This window comes from Mesoplodon mirus (genome assembly GCF_964341445.2).
Source record: "Mesoplodon mirus genome assembly, chromosome: 2".
Classification (NCBI taxonomy): domain Eukaryota; kingdom Metazoa; phylum Chordata; class Mammalia; order Artiodactyla; family Ziphiidae; genus Mesoplodon; species Mesoplodon mirus.
The window spans coordinates 84,098,874-84,112,173 of NC_138977.1; the positions used below are offsets into that span (position 1 = coordinate 84,098,874).

The following is a 13,300-nucleotide window of genomic DNA, read 5'->3' on the forward strand; positions in this document are numbered from 1 at the left end:
ACACACACACACACACACATGCACACACACACACTAAATATAGCAAGTATAACACTTAAATTGTAAAATTCCTTAAAGCAAAGCATTTTCACTAGGACCTAAGTAATAAAAGACTTTCATAATTTTTAAACACCTGTCAACATCAAACTTCATACAATTATAACATCGTTTAACTGTTATTGCTTTCTCATCTATTGTATTTTAAGAACAAGAAAGCAAGTATCACTGATCTTTTCTTTGTAACATGGATGTGAAAGATTAAGTTATAGAAAAACTGTTTAGAACGCTTATGGCCCTTTGAATGGTTGCAGTTTTGTCGTTCAAAATTGCTTCTTGCAAACAAAACTTATGCTAAATAAAATTGGCATGTATTAACAGTTTTAAGCTGTTCAAACAACAGAAATTAAGTTGCCTGCCTCCCAAAATTTTCCACTGTGATCTCAACCTCCTTTGTTAGTTCACCCAGCCACACCGGGCTGTATGATCCAATTTACGCTCCAATACATTACACATTTGAACTTGTGTTACTCATTAACCTTTGTCTCTTCTCCTCACTATGTCATTACTGCAAGTTTTTATTTGACAGAAAGCACAGGTGGGTGCAAGAAAAATTAGTTCTACTTTTCCATTTTCCTGACTGATACTTATTGTCACATGTTAATCCTTTAACCCCTGTCATGACCTCAGAACCTCCGACCCTTTTTACCATAACAAACGTAATCATCATCATTCAGGGCAACAATGCTTCTACATTGGGGACCCGCAGCAATTGCTGTGTATACACATATGCATTTTGTAACCATGTGTCCCTGAATTTTAAAATGTTCATATGGGATTTATTCAAATAATTTTCATTGAAATCATTAGAAAAAACCATAAACCCTATAAAAATTGTTGGCATCTTGTGTATCTATAAATATTTAAATGGACACTGGAGTTGTAGAATCTATTTGGGTTGATCTGGTGACTTTTCTAAATGCCTGGGCTTTGCAGACAGTGAAATACTTTGTATACAACAAAAGAATAGCAAAAAGTACAAGGAAGGATGCTCACACATTAAAACTATATATGACCTGTTACACTTTTTCACTGGCCACAAAGCTGTTTCCAAGTCACCATATGCAAACGGCATGAAAGGATGTGACTTTCTAGCAGAGTTTTTTTTCCTACTAAATTTATTTATTTATTTATTTATTTATGGCTGCAGTGGGTCTTAATTGCTGCACACGGGCTTTCTCTAGTTGTGGTGAGCAGCGGCTACTCTTCATTGTAGTGCGCGGGCTTCTCATTGCGGTGGCTTCTCTTGTTGCAGAGCACGGGATCTAGGCACCCGGGCTTCAGCAGTTGCAGCACGTGGACTCAGTAGATGTGGCTCACAGGCTCTAGAGCGCAGGCTCAGTAGTTGTGGTGCACAGGGCTTAGTTGCTCCGTGGCATGTGGGATCTTCCCAGACCAGGGCTTGAACCCGTGTTCCCTGCATTGGCAGGTGGATTCTTAACCACTGTGCCACCAGGGAAGTCCCTCTAGGGTTGGTTTTGGGTAATCCTGTGAGGATCAGTTTATGTTTATAAGCAACAGTACCATGGCCAAGGTAGTGGCTGGGAAGTTAACTCTCGAGAGAGCACCGTGGAGCCTGAGCTATGGGAAATGGGGAAGTGTGACTGAGGTTGATGTAACTGCCTGGGTCGGTGAGGATTACTGTTAGCATGCCAGTAGGCCTGGAACCTTCCTAGCTCTCAGATTACATTTTTAAGGAAACAAGAGCTCATGGTCCATTGTATCTGCCCTGATATGGCTTTCCGTCACTTGAAAATACTCACCATAGGTAATGAAAAACATTACAGCAAGGCAGTGGAATTTAATACAAACTGGACATCAAAATTAAATTTTAAAGAATCAAAAAATAAAACATTTAAAAATAAGAGCATAGACATTGCATATTATAAATAGCAATGGTTTTAAGAGACCACTAAAAATACTTTTTAGAACCAATGGTGTAAGTCAAAGAATGCTTTAGTTTTTTTTTTTTTTTTTAAATTTAACCAAATTCAGTTGTTTAAAACCATGCCCTCAAATTGTATGCATCTGCACACCTGGACACACTGTGCACAGTGCATTCTTGAAGACCTCATCTCAGAAGATGAATAACATCCTGGTGATAAACTTAACATCATTATTTACTGTATGAGGTTAGAGGCACTGACACACCTGTTTCACTCTATTCCCTTGATATACTGAGAACAAATGTCATTTGAGAATTTTATGAAATAATAAATATTTAAAATACCCTGCATTAATTTCCTAAATTCAAAATACTGAATTTAGGTTACATGTAATTATTAGTAACATAACATGCATAACATAATAAGCATGCACTATACTGACTGGGAAAAAATTCTGTGAAGGTGTATTTGATACTTTTATTATCATTTCAAAATGGCATCCACCTTGACTGTTATAAAATTAAAAAATTTTTTTTCCTCCCTCACACTGGATAGAAACACGAATTACTAACATACTAGTGGAAACATTTTAGAATAAATAATTGCAGGCAAGTAAACTCTTCATGAAATTAGATATTTTTGTTGCTGAGATGAAGAAATACCATGGATCACATAGATGACAGGAGCCCATGGCTTGTTATGTAGGACATAAACCCGGAATATGATTTTAGACAGCGTTGGTTATTTAATCTTGTATTACATTTTATGTCTTGGAAATACTGAGTATTATGGCTGAGTTACCTACCAGAGACTATATTTTCAATGCCCAATACAAACAACCTAATATTCCAATAAGGACAAGGTTATTCCACAAAACAGAAAATTAGAAAAGAATGATATATTACCTCTCACCACTTTATATGTGTAAGGACAGTCCTTGTCAGTCCTGCAGTACTGACACATGTGAGGAGTGACCATTGCCCAGAACACTGCAAAGACAGAAAGTCAGAGGGCCAAAGGGGCACCTCTTCTGCCTGCTAGACCCAGTTTACTGCTGCCTGGCAAACCCCAGTGAATTGTGGCTACAGTTTAAATTTATAGCAAAACAAAACAAAACAAAACAACTTCTCAGTCCATATCAGAACCCTAAGCAAATCTGACCTGCCATGGTCAGGACCCTGGAATTGTTTCCTTGGCTTTAGAAGATCCAATGCCCCAAGCAATTGGAGCAGTAAAGCAAGTCCCACCAGGGTACTGGTTCCTACCTTGGTGTTGAAGTCCAGGGCATTCTGAGACGTTTTGTATAATTCAGGATACTTCAACATATTCTCTTTTCTGCATGATCTCTCAAATATTCCCAGAGTTAAGGGCGGCATTGCTGTAAACATCTAAAGTGCACAAACTCATCATTATACCAGGCAGCCAAACGCAGGGTGAATGTCTATCTCAAAGTATTCAATAGAACAGGAATAATAAAAAGTCCTAAACTTACCACGTTATAAAGACCTATGCACCATCTCTCAAAGAGGATCTGTCCAGAAAAGCCATTAACGAAGGCAAACCAGATCTAGGAAGAAAACAATCCCAAACCCCCCAAATTAGAACACAAAAACCATAAATTTGTCACTTAGAATCTGCTGTATACTCAGCCACTGCATAAAAGCCTCACTGACACAGTATTTTCACGACTCTCTTGAAAATGGCATTTTTTTGGTTTGCTTTTTAATTTGAAGGGATTCTTTTGTAAGGTCTTTGCTATTTAAGCCAGAATTGGTTCCACTTGTTGAATCAAAAAAGAACTATATCAATGGGCAATCACAGACTATAAAAAAATTAGATATAACCTTGTTTCCTAAAAGGCACTTTAGAGAATATATTTTATGCAACTAAAATTTTAGAGCTTTAATTCCCTTTTAAAGTATCTACCTTCTGATAGCTATTTAAAGATTATTGTTGTTTTCATTATGATTAAAAATTTATTTATTTAGAAAATAAAATAATTTCCTATAATAATACCATCACCATTTATTTTCTTACACTTTGGTTGTATTCATGTAGTAGTTCATTTATATATATTCATAGATTTATCTTACTGGGAAGCTGTATGTAGTGTCATGTCCTGCTCCTCTCCTTAACATTATATAATACACATTTTTCTTAAGTTGTTACATGTCCTTTAAAATGATGTTAATGGACATATATCCCCTACAGTGTGGCTATAACTATTTTTGGGTATTTAGCTTGCTTCCGGTTTTTGCTATTATACATAATTCTGAACTGAATATTCTTGTACAGAAATCCTAAACATCTCTATTTCTTAGGATGATTATTTTTTAATAAAAATAGCTTTATTGAGGTATAATTGACATACAAAAATGACATACATTTAATGTATACAATTTGGTGAGTTTGGACATATGCATGCATGCATGCATGAAACCATCACCTAAGGTAACAGACATATCTATCACCTCCAAAATTTCCTCATGTCCTTTTTTCTTTTTCCTTTTAGGATGAATTCTTAGAAGTAGAATTAATGGGTCAAAGAACATAACTTTTTTTTATGGTTCTTGATAATTATAGCCATCAGAATGCAAAATTTGAATTTATACATTAAAAACATATTTTTTAATATAATAAATGTGCTTCTTTATATAAAAATATTTTGTAGCTTAAATTTATGCTTTCATTAAAAACAATCTTTAATAGAGCAACATGTTCTTATACATTTTGCAGTTCTCTTAAAAACAGAAAGCTTAACTTTGGCTACAAAATTAAGGGGCAATATAGGGAAACTCTCCAGCATGTTTAAGACAAATGGAAAATTAAAGTGAATATCAGTAAATCAATAATCCCTGAATTATTTTTTTAAAAAGCAGACATAAAATGTAATTAAAAATCACATTAATCTGGAAGAGTAAAATGTCTGGTCCAACAATGAGATTATATAAACACAAACACAAAGCCAAAACATAACAACAACCGAAAACCAGTTAGGGGACAGCAATCTGGACATGCTGATCAAGTGAATTTTTGAATTGGAGTTGCAGGCACTTTGCTACACTTCACGTTTCATTTAACCTCATTATGGAAGCATGAATTGCTACAAATTCACCATTTATCAATATGTACCCAGGTTGGCCTCCCTATGAACAGTTTCTATACCAACGTTGATCTTTTTCCTTTTTATAGTGGAAAGGAATGACTGAGCGTATATAAAAACCAATGTGGGCTTCATGAGATGGAAAAGAGAACAAAGTAGCAATAGCACATGAAAAATAAGTCCAAATTGTGTTAGGCTTGTAACACACATTAACAACAAAAAGAACAAAAGCATAGAAATCGGAGGTAAATCTGAAATTCTTACTTGCTTTGCTACATATATTTACAGAAAAAATTTGAACGTGTGCCCTCTGCTAGGAGCCAGATCATTCACTGCTGCATGCAAACTTTAAAACAACTTAGCATCTTCACATGAAGTTAAATTTATTCCTTGGGGTGCTGCTGACTTTAAACTTTTTTTTTTTTTTTTAAAGCATTAAGTAGACACAAATTGACTAGACAGACTTCAACGCTATCTATTGTGTTTTCACACTTGGCCTTTTTGAGATGTGGATTATGTAAAATACATATTTGTGATGCTCTGGGTGATGGTAATGTTCTCCCTGAAGGCGACTGTGATCTATTGTGGTATTCAGATTTCTTAGGGTATGATGGTAATATAAAGAATTTTTAAACATAAACTTTCAGTTATGGCCTTAGTAGTCTAAGAAGATACAGTCTAATCTTCATTGGCCTGAAGAAAGCCAAAGCTGCATGCATACCAAATTCCTTTAATGGACATGATTTGGCTCAAAGCTTATAGTTATAAATGCATTTGTAATCATCAATACTGCATAATAGGAGAAATTTATGTTAATAAATGTGTGTGTTAATAAACATTTGTAAATGTGAATGGCCTCCTGGCCTCTTTGTACGTAACTTTCGGTGCTGATTAAAACACCACTATGAGCTTGAAATTTAGGAATCTCCCTCAAATCAATGGATATTTACATAACGTTTCCAGTTCAAGATAACCTGCAAATAAACCAGCATGCTCACAGTCCAAGTTTATTTTAAAATGCACCACTTAAAGGCTTTATGAGAGAAATGCAGACATTTTTAAGTGGAAAGCTATCAACACATTTTTACCGTTTCATTTTTCTTACTGAAAGGTATGTGAACATGTTTCTAGAAATACTCTTCCTGCACTTTAGAAAGTTAATATTCTAATTTCTTTTTTTAAAAAAGAAATGACTAGATAGGAATTGATCCTTCCAATATAGTACACATCTTCATACAAATATTTTGGCATTGAAGTTTACATATTTTAAAGGAAAAGAGGTTTTTTAACAGTGAAACAGTCTACCAGAAGGCTGATTTCAAGTTAGTCTGAGATTTGTAGTTAAAAGATATATTAGAAATGCATCCCATACTTAATAAAACACCACCTAAATTACTATAAACACATAAAAGTCCCTCCTTTGACTCAACAAAATCATGGATGCAGAAAGAAAACATCAGCCCCTCTGGGGAGGTATCTAAATTACTTAAAGTCACAGGAAATCCACATCCCAGCACAACTTGCTGGGAAAGTATCACCTCATTGACTTTAATCAAAGCTTCTGGAAATTAGAAAGGCTACATTGCTTTGGAATCTTACTGGAAAACCTGGATGTGACTGATTATTTGAAAGAAAAGGTCTTATTTTGTTAGGAAGGAGTCAGATGTTTCAGAGAAATTGAAAAAAAATCTCTTTAGAAAATGTCAGTAATTTCAATGAACACCTAGGGTTGCTGCTGGGCGGCCACCATAAGCAAGTGCTTTATACTGCCACCTGCCAAATCTGTATTTATTTGTTTGACTGTAATTTATGGCAATGGAGTAGCTAGATAGTGACATTCCTGGCAGTATGGCAATGGCAAAAGCAGTTTTTGCAGATAATCTATAAAACCCATAGCATTCCATACCATTCCTTTAATAGCAAGGAAACTTCAGACCTTCCTGTCCTGGTATTATTTTCTAACTTCCATGTCCTAGTAGAGGCGTGGCAGTTAAAACTTCACAGACATTTCCCCGATTGAGCATTTCTGCATATTAAACAGCAGCTTACAAATAGTCAGTGAGTATTCTGCTCCCACGCCTGAACAGCACAAAAAACTGAAAGGGGAGATTCGAGACTGGCAGTTGTCCTCACTAGAGACATTCAATGATGTGTTTTCTGTCTATTCATTCACAGTACTGACATGAGCCATTAACATCTGCAGAACTTGTTTTAGCTGGCAAAAGTTGGGTATCTGGGAATTGATTTAAGAGGTCAATTCATTTCCAAGATAGTTGAATTATATTCAAAATACATTTCCATAAACTCTTAAAAGAAAAATAACTTAAGAATGAGATTTCCAGTAAAGTTTAGGACTTATCCCTTTCAACATGTATAGAATCTGATCAGTGTTAAATATCTCTCAAAGAGGCTTTAAATTCAAAGCCTAGTAAAATTTAGGGCTAATCAACCACAAATCACATAACTCTGGATTTGAAACAGAGCATGCAGATTTAGTTTTTCATTTGAGTTTAATATATTTTATTTCTCCCATTAGACGTAATTTTGACCACTTCATTGTTGATTGTCAAATAGATTTAAGAAGTGGCAAGTTGAGTACTCTTATTTCTTTTTACAAAATTAATATTTTGTAAGCAGATTTGTTGCTGCCAGTGGCTTTAAACTCCTCGTACCTTCAAGAGTATATGTAAATAAACTGTATAAATTGATATTCTTTTGAATGTCAATGTTTTGGGATGAGAAGAAAATATAACTAGAAAAGTTAGGACTATAGGGGGGACTGGGAATTACAAATAATTATATTAGAAAATAATCACAGATTTATATAAACAAAAAGAATATTTTGTATGATCTCATAAGCTATTTTGGAAGTGCATTTTGCTTCAAAACACAGATTATTCCAGGCCAAATTCAGCAGTAATGAACAATAAGTAAATTCACAGATTATCTTATTTATGATTCCAAGTATTTAAAGTGTTTATTTTATCTAATGGGTTGCAACCTAATTATAGATTTTTAGTGACCAATAAATAAAACTGCCTGCACACTTCAAAACTAAGTTTTATTTTTATTAGTCTGACTCATAATAAGAACTATGCTCAATCAACATTTTGCTAAGGAGATAAACATTCAGACAGAAGCATAAAGAACAGCTGAAGCAAATATACAGCAGTTCCCAACTAATGTATCAACAGGGGAAATGTGGAGTCTACTGATTGTTTTGTTTATGGTGTTACTTCTGTGGTGTGAAGTATGGGATATTATTTCCACATGGCATATGGTTAGGTTGTGTCTCTTCTGATAGATGTGTAGAAACAGTCAAAAGAGTAGAGGGCAAGGTGGCATAAACAAACATCTGTAAGGGACCCCAGGGCAGATTTATGAGGGTGTAGGCAGTTCCTCTGACAGGACTGGAAGATGGAGGGTTTTCTTAACAAGCTATGGAGAGCTCATTGTCATGCTTTGTGAAGCTGCAAGAGGAGAAAGAAACTGGTAACACCTAGAGTTTAAGTATTACAAATATAGCTTCTGATGATAAAATGGTCATATGTTAAAAAAAAAAGATAACTTATTTATCACATCCTGAGTGTTCAATTTACTTATTCATCTACTGGTGCTGTGCTATCCAGGGGGGTAGCCACTGGCCATGTGGCTCTTGAACACTGGAAATGTGATTAGTCCAAACTGAGATATACTGAATGTGTAAAATACACAACAGATTGTGAACACTTAGTATGAAGAAAAGAATGTGAAATATTGCATTAATAATTTTTACAGTGATTCCATGTTGAAATAATACTATTGAGTATATCGAGTTAAATGAAATATAATTTAAAATTAATTTGGGCTTTAATTTTTACTTGTTAATGTGGTTCCCAGAAAATGTAAAATTACACACGTGGCTTGTTTTACATTTCTATTGGCAAGCTTCTGGAGGATAGGAACCTTGCTTGATTTACTTCGTACTTGGTGAACTAAACCTGGTGCCTGGCATCCAGCAGGTGCTGCAAAAATGTTTGCAGAACAAAATGCATCCTTTTAAAAGTGATATTCCTGACCCAGGTTAACTTTTCATGTTAAAAAATGATGTTATATTTGCTACATGAAAAGGAATATAGAAATTCCTTTGACACAGGAACTGAATTATTCTGATAATTTTTAGACAAATTCCTCATTATCTAGACTCTTGTTACCTACCAAACTCAGAAACCAAAACAGACCCAAACAGCAAGAATACTTGTATATAATTATGTAAGTCTGAAACATAATAAGAACTACAAGATGACCAATATTAGCAAAACTACTTGTGTATTTTTCCTGATTAGACCCCTTAGTAGAACTGATAGCTTCAGTTTTATGTCCATTATTCCCTTCCTTTTCTTTTTAAACACAGTTTTGCTTGTGTACATCCCTAAACAGTGTACTGTCTTCTCTTGTATGTTTTTGAACTTTATAAAAAAAATGCTGGGCTTCCCTGGTGGTGCAGTGGTTGGGGTCCGCCTGCCGATGCAGGGGACGCGGGCTCGTGCCCCGGTCCGGGAGGATCCCACATGCCGCGGAGCGGCTGGACCCGTGAGCCATGGCCGCTGAGCATGTGCGTCCGGAGCCTGTGCTCCGCAACGGGAGAGGCCACGACAGTGAGAGGCCCGCGTACCGCAAGGAAAAAAAAAATGATACATAGTTTGTAGTCTTTTAAAAGCTGAACACATTACTTCGTTAGCAATTGTAATTCATCATTTCTTACCAAAGCAATATAATGTTTTTAGCCACAATTTCAACATTATTCTCCATGGCTGACAAACTTTTTGTTTTAACATATTTAGAAGTTATAAAAAGTGGGCAAATGAAGGATTAATTAAAATGATAAGGAAATGTCTTCACACAAAAAAATTTCAAATATATATGCAAATGACAAGGATTTTTAAACTGAACTTGGGATTACCTCAATAATATAGAGAACTATATTCTTGTAGAAGCAGTACAAAATGCACTTGGAGACTCTGTTATAGTTCCAGGCACCATGAACCAACAACAAATTCTTCAAATATCTGAACTAAAATAAGAATGGAAAAAAAATTAGTATTTTCCTCTTCATAGTGTCAGCTGACAGTGTGTTTTACAGAAATGATGCTTTACCTGAGCTATGGAGTAGTCAGAAGAATTAGCTGCCTGAAGGCCTTCATTGCCACTTATTCCAACTCCAACATGTGCCGTCTGTATCATGCTGATGTCATTTGCTCCATCACCAATGGCAAGTGTTATGACTTTACCTTGTTTCTTAACCATCTCAACAACTTCAGATTTTTGAAGAGGAGAAACCCTTAAATTAGGACAAATTATTAATTGTTTTTTGAAAAAAGGAATTTTAAGATGTCATTTTCTTGAAGCATAAAAGCAGCAGAAGAGACTAATGAATAGGTCTCTAAAGAATCATCATGGAAAAGTCTTAGGTTTACAAATGTTTTAGTTCTCTGTTAGCCTGGTTTGCCACTTTAAGGGAAAAATAAAGGCTTGGAAGCAAACCTCTAGGTGACAGAAGCTACAATGCTTTGTTAAGTACTAGTTTACCAGAATGTGTGCGTAAATTTGTTTTAAAAAATGACATTTGAGTTCAGAAATTCCATTACTTCCTAACAAATAATATCAGAACTTCTAATTCTTCACTTTTGAATGAAAAAGAAAGCCAGAAAGGCTGTTGAATGGTAGTCCAAACGCTAACTGTTCTCCTATACCTTGAAAATAAAAGTTTTGAGCCTCCATAAGCTGATCTTAGATGATATACTATACATTTAAAACAACTTAAATTAACAGTAGGGAATTAGCTAACTTCTCAACTTGTTCTCAGCCACCCTGGTGAATCAACCAAAGTAAATACAAAGTGCTTGATTACATAGCTCATGTGCCTCAATTTTCTTCCGAAGCTACTAACAATGGCCAAGTAGAATCAAGTAACCTTTTATACAAAGGTGGACCAGGAACAGAGAACACCAGCATCCATACCAAAATCATACTTGGTATTAACTTTGGAGCAACTTATCACAAACTTTTAAACGCAATTTGAGAAATAATCACCGTGACATTCAGAAGAGTTCAATGACAGAATACGCATCTGCGTGATTAACTTAATCTAGTATCCATGCTATCTTGGCGATTAGAGAAAGAAAGAAAAACTGAACAGTGATCTGGCTCAGTAAACTATTAAGATAGTAATGAACTACTGAGAAACAACTAATATACACAATGTTAGTGGACAAGAGCAATAACCCAGAGCTAAATTCTTTATCAAAGTTAAGTACAGTAAGTATCCACTGGAACATCTGGTAAATCATTTATTATTCAACTTAGAAATGAAGATCATGACTCTGAAACACTCAATACATCTTTGCACATTTTCCCTGATTATTTCCTTAGGGAAAATTCCTAGCAGTGGATGTTCTGCACAAATATGTGCCTTCAGGAGGTCCAGCTGCCCTTCTCAAAGCCTTCAGCCAAGAACAGATCTGGTCTGAGTTTGAGAATCATTGTGTTAGACTGTGAGTTGCTTGCAGACTGAACCAGTCTCATCTTTGTATTCCTAGTGCTGATCCAGAGTAGGTACTCAATAAATGGCTGCTATATGAAAGAATCATTTTTAATTCTTCCCTTGGAAGAACAGCAAGAGCACAAAATGACAACAGCACAAAATGACATAACTGTGAATACAGCAAAAGAATGGATGTATCAGGCCATTAATGGGCTTTTTCACTGTTAGCCCTCATTTTTCTTCAAAGGAATTTTCATTTCATTTTCACATTTTATTTAATTTTTCTTAACAGGCTAATATAAATTGGTTAGCCCACTGGCTCTAGGCCAATGTTTTAAACATGGACTATAGCTGACATTTAGTAAATGTCAAAAAAGAATTCTCACCAAGAAATGATCTAAAAAGCAAATGGGAAATGGACATGAAAAGAGAGAAGCATTTGAAAACATTTATCCAATTCCCTTTACAACTTAACAGGCTCACAATGTAAGTACACTGTGAAGTCAAACCATGGGATCATGGGAAACACTGGTATTTATTTTGTTTTTTTTCATAAGCTGAATGTGTAATAAAGGATAAAATCTCTGCATGGTGAGCTAATATTAATGATTTAAAGAAGCATCAGAAAAAAGCTGGATTAAACTTTGTTTTCTTTTTTTCACGGCTATTACAACCAACTACTGCTTTCTCTGCTTGACACTGCAATTTTCAATGCCCCCAAATTAAAATTGGCTGAGGATTTTTACCAACTCTATGGATGTGGCTAACTCAGGTGTTAAAAGCAGAGTATGAATTCCCTAGGCAAGAACAATGCTTGTTTTTTTTTTTTTTTTTTAAAGATGATGATGTAGTGAGAAACTTCCCAAAATTACATTGCAACTGCCACGAGCAAGGGTATCTGCTTCCATTATCAAGATACAAGGAGACAACTGGGTTGGAAGAAGATTCAAGAAACAGTAGAAGCCCTGGTATCTGATGGGTTTGAAATAGTAGATGGTTGCTAAACAAAGATGTCAGATTTAAGTGAGAATTCATAAAATATACATACTTAAAACATTTAACTCAAAATATAAATGTATAAGCTTGTGATGTAGGGCAAAGAACCATACGTTGCAAAGGGGTTTGTGTTTGAAATTCTGCATATTTTTCTTACAGAAACCTCACTCATGAGGCACAATCCATGGTTTGTTTCATTTAGTGGAAACTACAATATAATGATGCCTTCCACCCAGTTTACTGTTATCTTATCCCTAGATTCAACAGCAATTTTTTTCAGCAACTCAAGAAGTCTTTCTAGAACATTATATCTGGTTTTCCTAGCAACAATTTTGGTTAGATTATTTTTTGGTGGCTTATGAAACATTTAATTCAGTGATGACTACTTTAAGAAGTACAACAGGAATAAACAGATTAAGGAACAGACACCCCCAGGTTCCCAGTAAGCACCAAGTCGACTCATGGAAGCAAAGGTGCAGGCACGCACTAAAGAATGTCCTTCCAGCCCAGTTTACTTTCTTGACTTTTGTAAACTTGCTTCTATATTTGTACAATTTCCAGAAGAGTCTAGAACAACCTTACCACACAAGTTAATTCTTTCAAATGTCTATCAAGAACCACACATCCATGGTTGAGAGTATCTAAAACCTAAATTTTTACAAATATCAATAGTGATCCAATGCATAATTCAGGGACATCATAAAAGCGCTCTGTTTTCTACCCTAGATTTTTTTT

General features: G+C 35.2%; 1 protein-coding gene across 4 annotated transcripts in view; it reads right to left on the bottom strand.

Moving 5' to 3' along the window:
* Positions 1–13,300, bottom strand: part of ATP8A1 (ATPase phospholipid transporting 8A1) — a 242,792-nt gene that overhangs the window by 42,184 nt on the left and 187,308 nt on the right. For all 4 annotated transcript variants that reach the window (XM_082611029.1, XM_082611027.1, XM_082611028.1 and 1 more), the window contains 4 exons: positions 10,183–10,366; positions 9,989–10,099; positions 3,436–3,510; positions 3,209–3,331 (listed from right to left, as the gene is read on the bottom strand). In XM_082611029.1, coding sequence (XP_082467155.1) covers positions 3,209–3,331; positions 3,436–3,510; positions 9,989–10,099; positions 10,183–10,366 — 493 coding nt within the window. The remainder of the gene's footprint in view (positions 1–3,208; positions 3,332–3,435; positions 3,511–9,988; positions 10,100–10,182; positions 10,367–13,300) is intronic.